General features: G+C 40.6%; 1 protein-coding gene across 1 annotated transcript; it reads left to right on the top strand.

Annotated features, from left to right (window-relative positions):
• Positions 1-201: 201 nt before the first annotated feature.
• On the top strand, positions 202-12929 carry LOC130171709 (basic helix-loop-helix transcription factor scleraxis-like). The gene is made up of 3 exons (XM_056379823.1): positions 202-1205; positions 1628-1844; positions 12180-12929. Exons 1-3 carry the CDS (start codon positions 808-810, stop codon positions 12216-12218), a joined length of 654 nt encoding a protein of 217 aa, XP_056235798.1. The 5' UTR covers positions 202-807; the 3' UTR covers positions 12219-12929.
• The last annotated feature ends 715 nt before the right edge of the window (positions 12930-13644 follow it).

Below are 13644 nucleotides of genomic sequence, written 5' to 3'. Positions count from 1 at the left end.
TTTTAGGGTGGATTTCCCCTGAAACAGGGACAGCCAAAACAAACTCCTGCTGATGGCTTGCTTCTTGCCTCCGGTCTCTCTGGCCTGCTTCTAGACAGCAGCCGAGGGACCCTCACTGCTCAGAGGAGGAGTCCTCTGGCCCTCCCACCGGCTATAAGACCAGAGGCAGACGGAAACACTCAGACAGCAGGCACACGTGGAGCAAAGAGGCAGAGAGGGAGAGGGGTGAGAGAGAGACCAGTAGAGAGCAAGAGAGAGTCAAACTGCTGCCACAGACTGGGAGTAGTTTTTGCAACTGGAATCGAAACAGACAAATATAGAAACAAAGGACCAAGAAAGAGGTTCAGAGAAGAAAAAGAGGACAAATCACAACCGTTTTACTTCAACATGCCATTATAAATTTACTTTCTGTCAAAGGATTAACTGAAAGAGGAACTGACCTTTGGGATGTGAAGTGTTTTTGTATGAACCAAGAGAGAAAAACAAGAAGGACCTGGAACCTGCAGCCGCCTGTCATACAGCAGCTCCGGGGTCAAGTCACTCTCAATTGCTGACTTAAGATCAACTTGCTGATCTCTTAAACCAAGACTGACTCAGCCTTATTAGGGCTACATCTGACTTACGTGGCTTAACAAATTTTGCAAAGAGACATTGGGGGTAAAGTAACATTTTGAGGGGTGGACACCTTTAGGGCGAAGCATCAACAGAAACTTTGCTGTTACTTTGCAGAAAAGTTACAAGCTTAACCTCAACAAGTGGACGTCTCAGCAGGATTGATCAGTAGCTGTCAGACTTGTTGCGATTAGAATGACATTCGCCATGCTTCGCACAGCGCCTCCCGCAGGCCGCTTCTTATATGGCGACATCGCACTCCTCTCCGAAGACGATGATGAGAACGGGAGCGAGGGTTCGGGTTCTGAGGAGCGTACCAACTCCTCCAACTCTGCTGCCTTCCGCCTGTCCTCCTCGTCCCCGTCTGCTTTTCACATCAAGGTGAACAGGAAGAGGAAGCTATGTGGGGGAGTAGGGGGCGGAGGGGTAGGTGTAGGGAGCATGGTAGGGAGGCTCGGCCCCCAGGGCTCATCTCCCCCTGTGGAAGTTCGCCAGAGGACCGCAGCCAACGCACGGGAGAGAGATCGCACCAATTCTGTCAACACAGCATTCACAGCGCTGCGCACACTCATCCCCACCGAGCCTGCAGACAGGTACAAAGCAGCATGACTCAAACTGTGTCATGACATTTGGTCTGATGCACAATAGGTTCCCAGAGGAAAAATGATTTCCATCTGGGAACTAAAATAAGTGAAAATTAGTCCCTGATGAAGCTCTGGATAACATTTTATCACAGTTGAATTTTTTTAACAGGCCTGTAATCTTACTGCATTTAATTATGAGTTTATATTTCCTATAAATGATGTGTCATAGAGTTAGACTCCAGACTCCAGTAGGGAACAAATATTTAACATCTCACATCATTGTCTTCTTGTTGCACCTTGTTTTCCAGTCCTGTATAAAAAGTGCAACAGTTCTGTTCCACCCCATGATCATTTTTTGTTAAATTATTGTAAACTCTGTAAACATTTTGTCCTTATTAATGCCATGTATCTCATTCTGACTTGATGATTAGGAAGCTGTCAAAAATCGAGACACTACGTTTGGCCAGCAGCTACATCAGTCATCTGGGGAACGTCTTGCTCCTGGGTGAAGGGCTTCATGATGGACAGCCGTGCCACGCTCCCTCACCACCGTTCTTCCATGTTAACTCCTCCCCCAACCGAGGATCTGACCAATCAACTCAGCCCAAGCACATCTGTACTTTCTGCCTCAGCAACCAGAGGAAAATGGTGAGCAGAAAACTATAAGTCAGTAGAAATAAATAAGAGAAAAAAGTGAAAAGTTCAAATCAAAAGTAGTATGTAGCCACTCAATGAAACAGTGTAATCAACACACTCATTTAAAACAAATGCTGAGGAATATGCAAAAACTAATTTAAGCTTTTGAGTATTTCTATTTCACCGGAGCAATTATAATAAATACATTTCTGTGGATACTTTTGTACCACTATAGATTTAAAACGTTTTATTTTCTGAATTTAAAAAATATTACATGACCCAGATTTAGCCACAGGAAAATAGAGTGAAGCTTCTTGTGGAAAACTGTGTAGTGCCTTAGGGTCAGTTTGGTGTTTAAAGCTGACCTGAGATCTGTGACTGTGCCTATAAATCCGATTGGCCCTGAGGGATTTTTAAAAGTAGAACCTCTTTAAAGTCCTCTTTTGGGGTGAATGACTGTGTGTTATTGTGCTGTTGGGGGTTAGTTTAACTCGAGCAGGTGGCTTGAAAGTTCAAGGTGGTTTCTGAAACTCACTGGACATTACAGTGAATAGACGTGATTATTTTTGTCACAGAGGAGCAAAGACAGAGCTGAGCAGAGAGGTGGGTCTAACGGCATGCAGCCTTTTTCACCGTAACACTAACGAAATGTGCACAACCGTTGTGTAAAAACCACCTAACCCCAACTGTGGTGTTTTTTTTCTTTCTCTTTGTAAAAATATGAATTTAAAGTTTACAAGGGTATTTATGCAGCGAGTGAGATTTATGACCGGGAGCCCATGAAATCCATCCAAAACCATGTGTATAATTTCAAGAATGTATTGACGTCAGCCTGAATTTGAGAAGGTTTTAATCATAACTTCTTAACAACTGACCCGGGATACACAGATTGGTAACTGCCAATGAGTTTGTTCCACTGAAACTCGATGTCACAACACAAAACGCGGGTATATACACTTAACTCACACTTGGTAGTATGAACACTTTATTGTGTTTTATAACGACTTAACAATTCAGGAAAACAATAAATTTGGGGAAAAAGCATAAAAACAAAAGCAAACAAGAAAAAATTCTTCTACATGACAAAGTTACAAACAGTTTTGATTTCTGATTTCAGTGACAGTTGCCCTTTTTTTCCCGCACACTTTCCAAACTTCCTCTGCTGTTGCACTGTCAGTCTACGCCTTAATAGAGATACAGAAAAGGAGAACTTGGTCCAGTGCGAGTTTCAGCTCACATTTGATTGATTCAACACAGGAAATAGACATAATCAAGAACACGCTCAGCATAAGAAAGTCGTCAGTCTGATGAGAAATAACAGGGAACAAAGAATTGAGATCAGCTGACTGAAATCAAATTTATATGACTCCAGCTCCGACTTCAACAAACACCACAGAAGATGATAGAGAGGTGACGTCCACTCAACTTTCCCCCTCTAACCCATAGCCGCTGCCCATTTAGCAGGATTTATGGGTAAGGAGCTGACATCTGGCAGACTCCCCCGTTACCCCAGCAGTGTGTGAAAGCTAATACCCTCCTCAGTGTCTAAACCCAGAGACCCTTTAGCTGGGGGATAACCTGAGTCTCAGCAGTGTGTCTCCCCCTCCCTCCTGCCTCCCCTCTGAACCTCTGTGAGTGAAAGCCTAGACGTCCTTGGTGTCTAACCCAGACACCCTCGGCTTGGAGATAACTAGTCTGAAACCTTTTTCGGTCTCTCTCCTTAGTCTCCTTTTTCTTTTTGCTGCTGTCTGTCTTCCCTGAGTTCCTCATTTTTATTCTTCGTTTTCATTCTGTTTCACTTTTTCCTCTTCAACTCGTTCCCCAAGTTTTTCTCTCATTCCACCGCCCTCCCTCAGCTCCCTGCATATCGATCAGCCTGGTGGAGGTCAGAGCTGTCAGTAGGAGCTGTGTAATACTATCTGCTGCTGTCAGCTCACTGCTGCAGATGCATGACTGATCTGTAAATGCATGCTGGGTAGAGAACAATTTTGAAACTTTCTCATGTCAAAATTCTCAAACACAGACACTTTGTCTAAGTCTATGTTACTTACTGTCAGTCACATTATGTGTTTTCGAGAGCTCCGTGAAATGTCACACTGGTCTCATGATGCCAAGTGCATTTGTACTGTTTTTTCCTGAAATGCACTGATGACGTGAACCCAGGAGAGGAAGACAAGTTAGAGAAAGATATAGATGTGGTTTGTGCAAAAGGAGTGAGAAGTCCTTACAGAGATGTAAGAACCCTGCCGTTCTAGTCAAAGTGAGTTAAATTGGCAGAACATTTTTTCCCCTAATCCTCTTACACGGTAAGACTAGTGCTGTTCAAACATTTCTTATTGTTAACAACTCCCACAGAAGCACAAAAATCAATAAATAAATAGGAATACACAAAACTGCTCACAAATGGCTCAGTAAAGTCCTACAACTGTAGTTTTTCACAAATGTTACTAACGTTAGCAGGTGGAAATAAAGTATTTGATGGGGACTATGTTCAGCAGCAGATTAACACATTTGGTCCTTCAGTTAGTATTTACAGCAGCGGGACAACGTATCGATTCAACACTGGTAGGATTGCCTCAGAATAAACTACAGTGCTCATGTTCATGAAGGGAGATGTCACCCAGTGCAACAGTGTGGCTCACTTTAATACTTTTTTGGACAATAGCCAAGCTCTATGGTGCAGAGGAATAAATTACATCAGGCTTTGGATACACAGACACTTGTTAGGATGATCTGTTCATCGTTTGTTTTGTTCAAAGGATTTATTGATAATAAGAAAAATATAGAATATCACCAGACATGCCCTTTAACGTTCCTCCTATTACTGGATTGAGACATACAGGTGACTTTATGATAGCGAGTTAACATTGATAATAATGACAGACATCCCAAGGTGTAATCGGGTTGCAGTTGTGCTGTTATAATCATATCTCAGCTGTGTACTGAATGCACAATGGCTACATGAAATTGATATTATTACCTTGAAAGTTATTTAAGGAGGAAAATAAGGTGCCTTGGTTTACCTGGCATTTCAGTGGTTAAGTATGATTGGCAGAACCTGAGAGCATTTCACTTTCCCTGGAAAAGTGGCCGTACAGGGCGTTAAAGTGGACTAAAGAGCAGAGTCAGTGCTGGTGATTACAGAGAGGAAGCGATTGTGAAGGTAAAATGAGACCTTGTGTCCTGAGCTCTGTCTTTGTATGTTTTTATGGTCATTGAGGTTCATCACAGCTGTCAGGTCTGCTTAGATCAGCCCCTGCAATTACATTCATTTCCAATGTGGGAGAGGGTGAAAGTGAGAAAAGTATACGCTCATTTCCTCTTATTATGTGTGTATACAGTATAACTATTTCAAAACAAGCAGTCTTGTTAGTAATGACTACTACACAGCGAGGGTTAAACTAGTGCATATTACATATTCAGTGGAATACGAATGTGAGTTCAATATCTGTGGAGCTTTATGCACAAAAGTTTGTGAATGACATACTTTGAAGAATGTATTTCTAGATGTGATGTTTAAAAATAAAAATAAAAATGTTTTCCATTCCTTATCTTTAGAAGAAGATATTTTGAGGCACTGGATTAAAGACTTCTCAGTGTGAGCTATTACATGTTTTTCCCCAAATGAGACCTATTTGACAGCCATGTCGCTGTGTTTCAGTGTATTGTGCTGTCCTTCTGTTGGTTGTCCTTTTCCCTTCTGAAACTGTCCTGTAGAGTGATATAGTGTAGGACATTTTTACTTACCATCTTTTGATCAGAAGCCAAGTTTTTCCTCAAACACCCACATATATCATGACGAATTTTGACCTTTCATAAAAACAGTTCTGGGGTGAAGCACCAGCAGTTTGGCGTGGACAAACTGGAGCGCAGCCCTCGTATACCGGTGCCTTTGATATGCCGTAAAAAAAAAAGATGACACTCCTGATGGCTACATCTGTAAATGAGATGTACAGGGCTTTAGCATAAAGGATTGAGGTGAGCTGAGGGCTGTTTAAATCCCTGTGCTGTCTGGTTGATTGATGCAGATATCCTGTGTTAGGCCTCTCTGCCTCTGCCGATCAGTGCAACTGTCAGGTGCCTGAGCTCAAGCTGCAGCAGGACCACTGCACAATTGCAGCTTTTTTAACTATCACATCTTTATTATGTTCAGTCTGTCTCTGAGAAAGAACCTTAAATGATCTTCAAATGTGTCGTACCAGTTATGCATCTGCAGTTATACTTAAATAAATGTTTATTTGTGCTTAGCATGCAGTAGGTGAAGGCAGCACAGGAGTACCAGTATGCTACTGAATTATACTGAGGCACTGTTTATTCAGTAATTCTCTGATACAATACAATAACAGAGAGGTTTTCAAATGTGCTAATCTGTCTACTTTTTTGTCTTTAGGCCATAGTGCTTGAAGCATTTTTACAGCTTCCTTCACAACTGTGGCTTATTTCTTTTGGCCTGAAGCAGAGAGAGGGTCAATTTAATTCAATGGCAAACGTAAACAGAGATGGTGATTCATCTGCCAATAACAGCAGTAATGCTGAACTTTTTCCTTTTGAGTTGGATATGACAAGTCCAAACATTTTCCAATATTTAAAATTTTAAGAAGCTCATTTGACCTGATGAGCTGACTTGATATGATCAAAAGAGGATTTATATGTTTGGAAAAACTTAAAAATAAATATAATATATTTATATATGTATAAATATAGCAAAAATATAACTACTATGATACTTATAGTGTGGTTGCTGTAAATAGACCATTGTCCCATTTTAGTCAAGTTTACAAGCATTTTAAGACACAACCCTGATTTAATTTCAACTTAAAGGAATCTGATGTATTTGGAATTTTTCTACGAATGAAAAAGAAATGTATAATTTTAGTGAAACAGCAAATATAACATTACTGCTCATAATATCACCAACAGTTTTAATTTACATCTGAGCAACTGTAAAACCTTTATATGTGATGATTTTTGTGTGTGAGTGGAAGGCATGGTGGATGGAAAGACAGTGGCACTAAAACTGCACTATGCAATTAGAAACTGACTTATCTCTGCCGGTGTGTTTGTGTGTGTGTGTGTGTGTGTGTGACAGCAAATAAGCGCTTTTGGCGGCTGAGTCTAAGTTATGTATATATGTATAAGAGAGAAAATTAGAGAGAGAATTTGTCCTTGCTCATATACAGTCTACACACACACACACACACACACACACACACTGGCTGGCTCTCTGTGTCTGGAAGTCATTGGCAGCGCAGAGCGGAGCAACAAATGAGCTAATTGTTCTGTAAATGATTTATCCTCTGCTGAGGCCTGTACAGCCAGTGTTTAATTCAGCTGCTGCTATTAGAAACACATTGACGTTGGACTTTGATGGTGATGTTAAAGAAGCCTGGAAACCGCTCTCTGTGAAACGCCCTCCCTGCCTACACACACACTCACACCCACACAAGTGACACATATACACAGATGCGGGCACACACTCACATGACACACAGGGGTACAGTGCATCACACTCACAGACTTTTATCAAAAGCTTTTCACTCTGTTTCTATTTTTTCTAGTCTTTACAGCCAGACGGCAGTTCATTGCCTCTGACTAGACACCCAGAAAAACCTCATATATGATTACTCAGTTAAGGAGCCCTGGATCACGACTGTGCTTTCAACACTTTCTAAACTAATGGTGTGCAGGAAGTTGTGGAAACAGAGATGGAGAAGGAGAGAAAGAGAAATAGCCAACGACTCAGTGGGATAATCAACTTAGCTATTTATCCTCCGGTTTGGACAGTTGGTTTTCGACTGTGCCGAAACTACACTTTGCTTCTTTATAGATATCAAATGAACCGTGCATCTTAAGAGAGCTTAAACGCATGAATAGGACGCGCAGGAGCACGCTAATGACTGTGGTTTTCACAGTCATTTGGATATTAGTCTGTTTTCACTGGAAAAAAGCATTACGTCACTGTGCATGAAGCAGACGTTTCAAGGTCATAGATGAAAACTAAATTACCCTCATTTATTGATAATGCTGGTGTTGACTTGGAGTTAATGTTTTGTGCCTCCTGAGCGAGAGCGTCGCCTATTTGCTTCTCATTTCAAACTATGCTAATGAGGTGCATCGAAGGTGGCTAAATATACTGCAGGCAATTTTCAAATATATTCTCACCCACGATCAGTGTGTGGCAGTGTATGTGAGCCTGTCTTTGTGTGTGAGTGTGTGACTTCATGCATGGACCTGTCTGTATTTTTTCAGTACAGATGGAAGCAGTTAAAGCCTAATTTAACACCAACACAAGAAGTCGGGTCAGATAACTAACAAAATCTATTAGCAAAACTATCATTCTGTTGTCATTTGGTCTTCGGGGAGAGGGTTGCTTACAGAGCAAATTAAAACAAAACTACAAAAAGCTGAGCCAGGCAAAGAGTACAACTTTAGAGATACACTGAGAAAAGCAGAGGCTGGCTGTTTAATGGTGCAGTTTCTTAAAACAATATCTACTGAAGCTAATGACTTACTGGCTGTTTCAGGGTGCACATCTCAGTACTGATGATAAAGTGCATAATGTAGCAGAATTAAGTCATCTGAGACCAATGAAAATGAAGTTGAGCTTGTTCTGGAGTCATTATAGCAGATTATTAAAATGTTAGAATAATTAAATACATGTGCGCCCGCTTGGTGCAAACCCCATCTGATTAGGCCATCTAAGATAAATCAAGTGTTTTTCAGAAGTCATCAGGATGCTTATTAGCAAACCACAGTGAACATGAAGTACATGTCTGATGTATCCAAGCCACATAATGGCTGAATGTGGCTTATGCAGTGTGTAAATTAGCTTATTTAAATGTCTGGTGTGTTATTTATTGCAGCATTTGAATGTATGTGTATAATCTTTCAATCGATGATCATTTATGAGGATAATTACAGCTTCTATCAGCCACTCGAGGCACTGATGCATATTCACATATTTTCACTCGATAAACTAAAGCGATATTACCAGTTTTCATTTCATGGTTGAATACCAATCGCCTTATATGATTGTCGGGCCAGTGCCCAAGTGGAATTATTTTTTTCCAACCAGTCATTCCTCTCCCAGTGCAGCCAGAAACTAAATTAGATGTTTGTATTTGACAGAACGGCTTAACACAGGAAAAGAGAGAGAGAGAGAGAGAGAGAGAGAGAGAGAGAGAGAGAGAGAGAGATTGCATGGAAAATCCACAGTTATAGGTAAAGGAACAGCTCAGATTAAGTTTCAGAAAAACAATATTAAAGTTTGAATTTGTGGAGTTTACAAGATGCTGTTAAGAGTGTTTACTATCTTTACATTAAAGTTAAGACATGCTGTTCTCACCTTGATAAAACAATAATATTGTGCCAGTGTGGTAATGTCATCATATTGTATCTAAAGTAAACATCATCAGGTAATCATATTAGTGTCGGACAAATCACCCCCCTGGGAAGTCAGTGGTATGTCTCTGTGTATGTGTGTGTGTGTGTGTGTGTGTGTGTGTGTGTGTGTGTGTGTGTGTGTGTGTGTGTGGGTGTTTGGAGAAAGAAAGAGAGAGCAGAGATGTCATCCGACCATGCCCTATTAGTCTTCAGGACATTGTTTTGACTACCAGGCCAGCCTCAAAGCCCCCGTCCTCCTGTTTTGACTGAACCGGTTACACTCCAGCTGAACCGCCTTCACCAGCTACAGCTGTGCTCCTTAAACTTTCGCTGAGCGCTCATAGTGAGACGTGGGCTGATTTCATGGTAATTTGATGTAATTTGGTAAATTATCCAATTGTCATGCAGAGGTTTTGAGTGAGATTTTTCATTTACACACGTTCTAACTTTCTAACCTGCATGAAGCGCTTTTATTTCCACTGATAAATACCTACAATTTTCCACAATGCTTTCCAACAAACACCAGAGAGCATGGCTGTGCACTTGTGTCTTCCAGAGGTTTTATAGTTATTGTTAGTAGAGAGCACAATAACAGCAATGCCATAGTAAGGCCAAAATTTTTCTAAGATCTGTTTGCAATCATTTACTTACTCACAATTTATAAAGACAATTCCATGCAAATTATATAGTGTGTCTGATGGCAAAACACTGCTGAGGTCATTTAGGCTTCCAGACACTAGTCTGGCAGCTGAGCTGTGCCTTTGTTTCTCTGTCTGTGAATGATGGTTTAATGCTCTTGGTTAGTGATCATTGATTGCGTAATTTCACTATGCAATATGCAGTTCTGTCCTCCTAGGAATTACACTTACATACAACTTATTTGTAAGTTTCATTAAAAACAAACATTCAGTTATTGGTGCCTGGATTATTTTCCCCGTCAGTATTTGTCCCTCCAGGGAAGGAACTGCAATCTTTTTGCACATGTTGTATTGAAACGGAGATGATCAGGGTGGATGAGTGCTGCTCAGAGTATATGTTATCATCCCGAGTCCCAGGCAACAAGGAACTTTCATTAAGGTTAGGAAAAGACTGTAGCTTTGATTAAATGTTAATAAAGCAAACACGATCTTTCTCTAAAGCCAATCATTAGAGCCATCATCAACATTATTGATAAAAAATTGTAAAGAGGGCGGCATGACATTTCTTTAGGTAATGAATGTCATTTCTAGGAGACGGTGTTGCAAATTAAAAATTCTCATTTACATTTCTGCTACTGTAACTATGACAGTTTAAAGAGTATCTCAACATAGGGTCACATTATCTACATTATAGATAGCCACCACATAATGGTAATGGTGCATATGTAGATAATAGCAATCTAATAATGAGCCTCTGCACTCAGTCCAGCTGGAGGAGGGATTGACAATAACAGTTCCCGTGTCTCCTCATACTCACCACAGTCAGTGGGCGGACCGATTCCTGTCCAAATCCTATGATCTCACGCTCTCATTACAGCCTGATACCCTTCCAAACACCTACCCACCTTTGTTGATGTCAGTCAAACGGATTTTTCCAAACACCTACATCTTGTGCACGGTCTGAGAGGAAATGTGTAACAGGTGTTCGGCTGATGAGAGGAAGGCGAGGGGGGCGGCAGAGAGGGTTAGTCGAGACGATATGAAAGGGGGGGGGGGGGAGTCAGAGGAGGACAGGAGTGTGGAGGAGTTGAGCCACAGTCCAGTGAGAATTTTCCTCCAGCAGCTTTGTGTACAATATGAAATGCAACGCAATCAATGGTGTGTTCGATAAAATCCCTTGACTGTTGCTTGAAAAGCTGGTGGTGGATGGCCTGAGAAGTGAGCAGAGCAGAGGTTAGGTGAGGAGGGAAAATGTGATGTTATTTTCCTGGCCAGATAGAGAAGGTTTCCTCACCAGCCAGGAAATCAAGGCTTCTCTGTTCTGATACCACAGATAAATGAGAAGCATATCATTGTGCAGCGCTGTCGTACTGAAGCTTATGATGTCAGTGTTACAGGCTGTAATCAAATTTAAAACAGTACTTTACAACCTCTGCTACCACAGTTAATATGTGTATGCTACTGTACAGAGAGTGTTTGTGTGAGATTACTGCATGCAGTCACACTTAATCTACTATATACGAAACCACAATGATTTACTCTCAGTGATTACAGTGAAACAGTATCTATTTCCACAATAAATAAGTTCTACATGTTGCTTAATTGCAATTTCATGAGACCATAATGAAGGCTTTACATCAAATGTAACAGTCTTACCACCTGTTCAGCATATTTAAAGAAAGTAGGCCGGAAGAGATTGAGCAATATCATTAGAAACTTTGTAATACAATTTGGTTATTTGAATAAAGTACATATAGTGTGTTTTATGTCTTGAAGTCTTGAGTTCTTGAAACATGAGCAGGGTTGTGTCATATCCGACAGACTGATAAAACGATATAAATGGTAAAATATGTGGAAATGACCCTTTCTTTGTCTCAAACAGCAACAGCTAATCTTTAAAGGATTATTCAATATATATGTAAAATATGCTTATTTGCTTTCTTTGTGAAAGGTATAAGATTGATCTCTCATGTCTGTGCACTAAATGCAAAGCTACAACCAACAGCTGGCTAACTTAGCTTAGCTTAATTAAGACTGGAAACAAGGGGAAACAGCTAGTCTGGCTTTTAAAATGTTTTTGTTTTATTTTAAAACTGTGTGTCCAGCACACACAAACAAATAAACTCACTCACACTCATCCGCCCCCTTAAGAGGAATGAGGATAAAAGACTTTCCGTACAGACATGACAGTCGTATCAGTCCTCTCATCTCACTCTCGCCAGGAAAGCAAATAAAGGTTTTTTTTCCAAAAGACTGAACTACTCCTTTAAATTGATGTTGATGTTGAATCCTTGATGACCTGACATGTTGTTTCTCTCTCTTGCAGAACAAAGACAGAGACAGGAAGACGGCCATCAGAAGCTAACAGTCAGGACACACACCACATGGATAAAATGCTTGTCACTTTGACAGCACTTTCAGTGATTTTACAGTTACTGCAACTTGAAGATTTACAGACTTGTGATGCATTTCAAGGACCATTGAAGGACTTCTATAGCACTTCCAGGACTTTTCAAGGAACTTTATGAAGCATTTCTTTTTGTTGACTTTTTATATTGCTTTACAGAAACTTTAAGTTTCGTGTTTTCAAATATGATTGAAACACTTCTGAAAAGTTTAACCATACTTTTAAAGGGCTTTTGCATTCTTATCAACACCATGAAGAACCTTATCAGAGACCTTTTACTGTATTGACTCAGTGACTCTTTGTTCAGAGTCTAAGGAACTTATGGCACATGATTGAAAAAACACACAAAACCTATGGAAGACGCATTTGTATTCATCAAAAGCTGTGTGTTATTAATGCGTAGACTGAAATATAAATGTATATTTATGTGACATAACATTATATAATGAAACTATGTTATTTAACAGGCATATGACATTCTTGACAAATAATGAGGATTGGTTTAAGGTACAGAGCATTGCCTATTGACACAGTGATGGCATCACAGAAGAAAAAGAAAAAAAAACATGCTGGAGCCTTTGTGGTATTGGTTATTTCTAATAATCATTTCTGAAAGTTAACGCTGGAAAATAACTCAAGATGACCAATAAATTTTTTGTATATCTGGAAGTAGATTTCATTCATATGTTGGTGGTATTTTGAGCAGATTGCACTCTCTAATCCAGCCCAGTTCCAACCAATAGATATTATAAAAAGTTTCCATTGCGAAGATATCCTGTGTCGTACAGATACTCTAAAACCAAATGGTGGTTTTATCATACTTTTGCTCTTCAGGCAGCAAAGGGAGAAATAATCTTGAAAGTTTCAAATAAATTCCCTCAGCAGAGAAGCAGTGCAGTGAACAGAAATGGAAGATCAACAGCGACTACACCTGTAGCTCACATCATCCTAATTCCTACTTTTTCCTTTTCTTTTACTCATTTTTTTTCTCTCTCTCCTTCTCTCTCTCTCTCTCTCACACACACACACACACACACACACACACACACACACACACTGCCTCTTCCTTGCTTTCTTTCTTCTCTTCTGGGGCACCCAGATCAGAGCAGACAGAGACAGAGAGGGGTAGAGGATGAGGCGGACAAGAGGGGTTTGAGGAGCAGAGGAAAGGCGAGCAGAAGAAAGAAGAGAAAAAAAGAGCAGAATTGAATCTGCAGGTATGGCTCCTTGGACATCTGCCTGTGTCCCCTCACTGTCCTCTTCTTTACCTTTCCACATGCTCTTTCTCTCTTCTCCTCCTCTGCTCTTCCTCTCTTTTCCCTGGAGTGCCACTGGCCAGAGTCTGGGTTGTGATGGTTTTCCAGCGTGTTTAGCCACGCACCGC

This window comes from Seriola aureovittata, chromosome 7 (genome assembly GCF_021018895.1).
Source record: "Seriola aureovittata isolate HTS-2021-v1 ecotype China chromosome 7, ASM2101889v1, whole genome shotgun sequence".
Classification (NCBI taxonomy): Eukaryota; Metazoa; Chordata; class Actinopteri; order Carangiformes; family Carangidae; genus Seriola; species Seriola aureovittata.
Note: the sequence above shows the minus strand (reverse complement) of the source record. Positions and strands in the feature narration are given on the sequence as shown.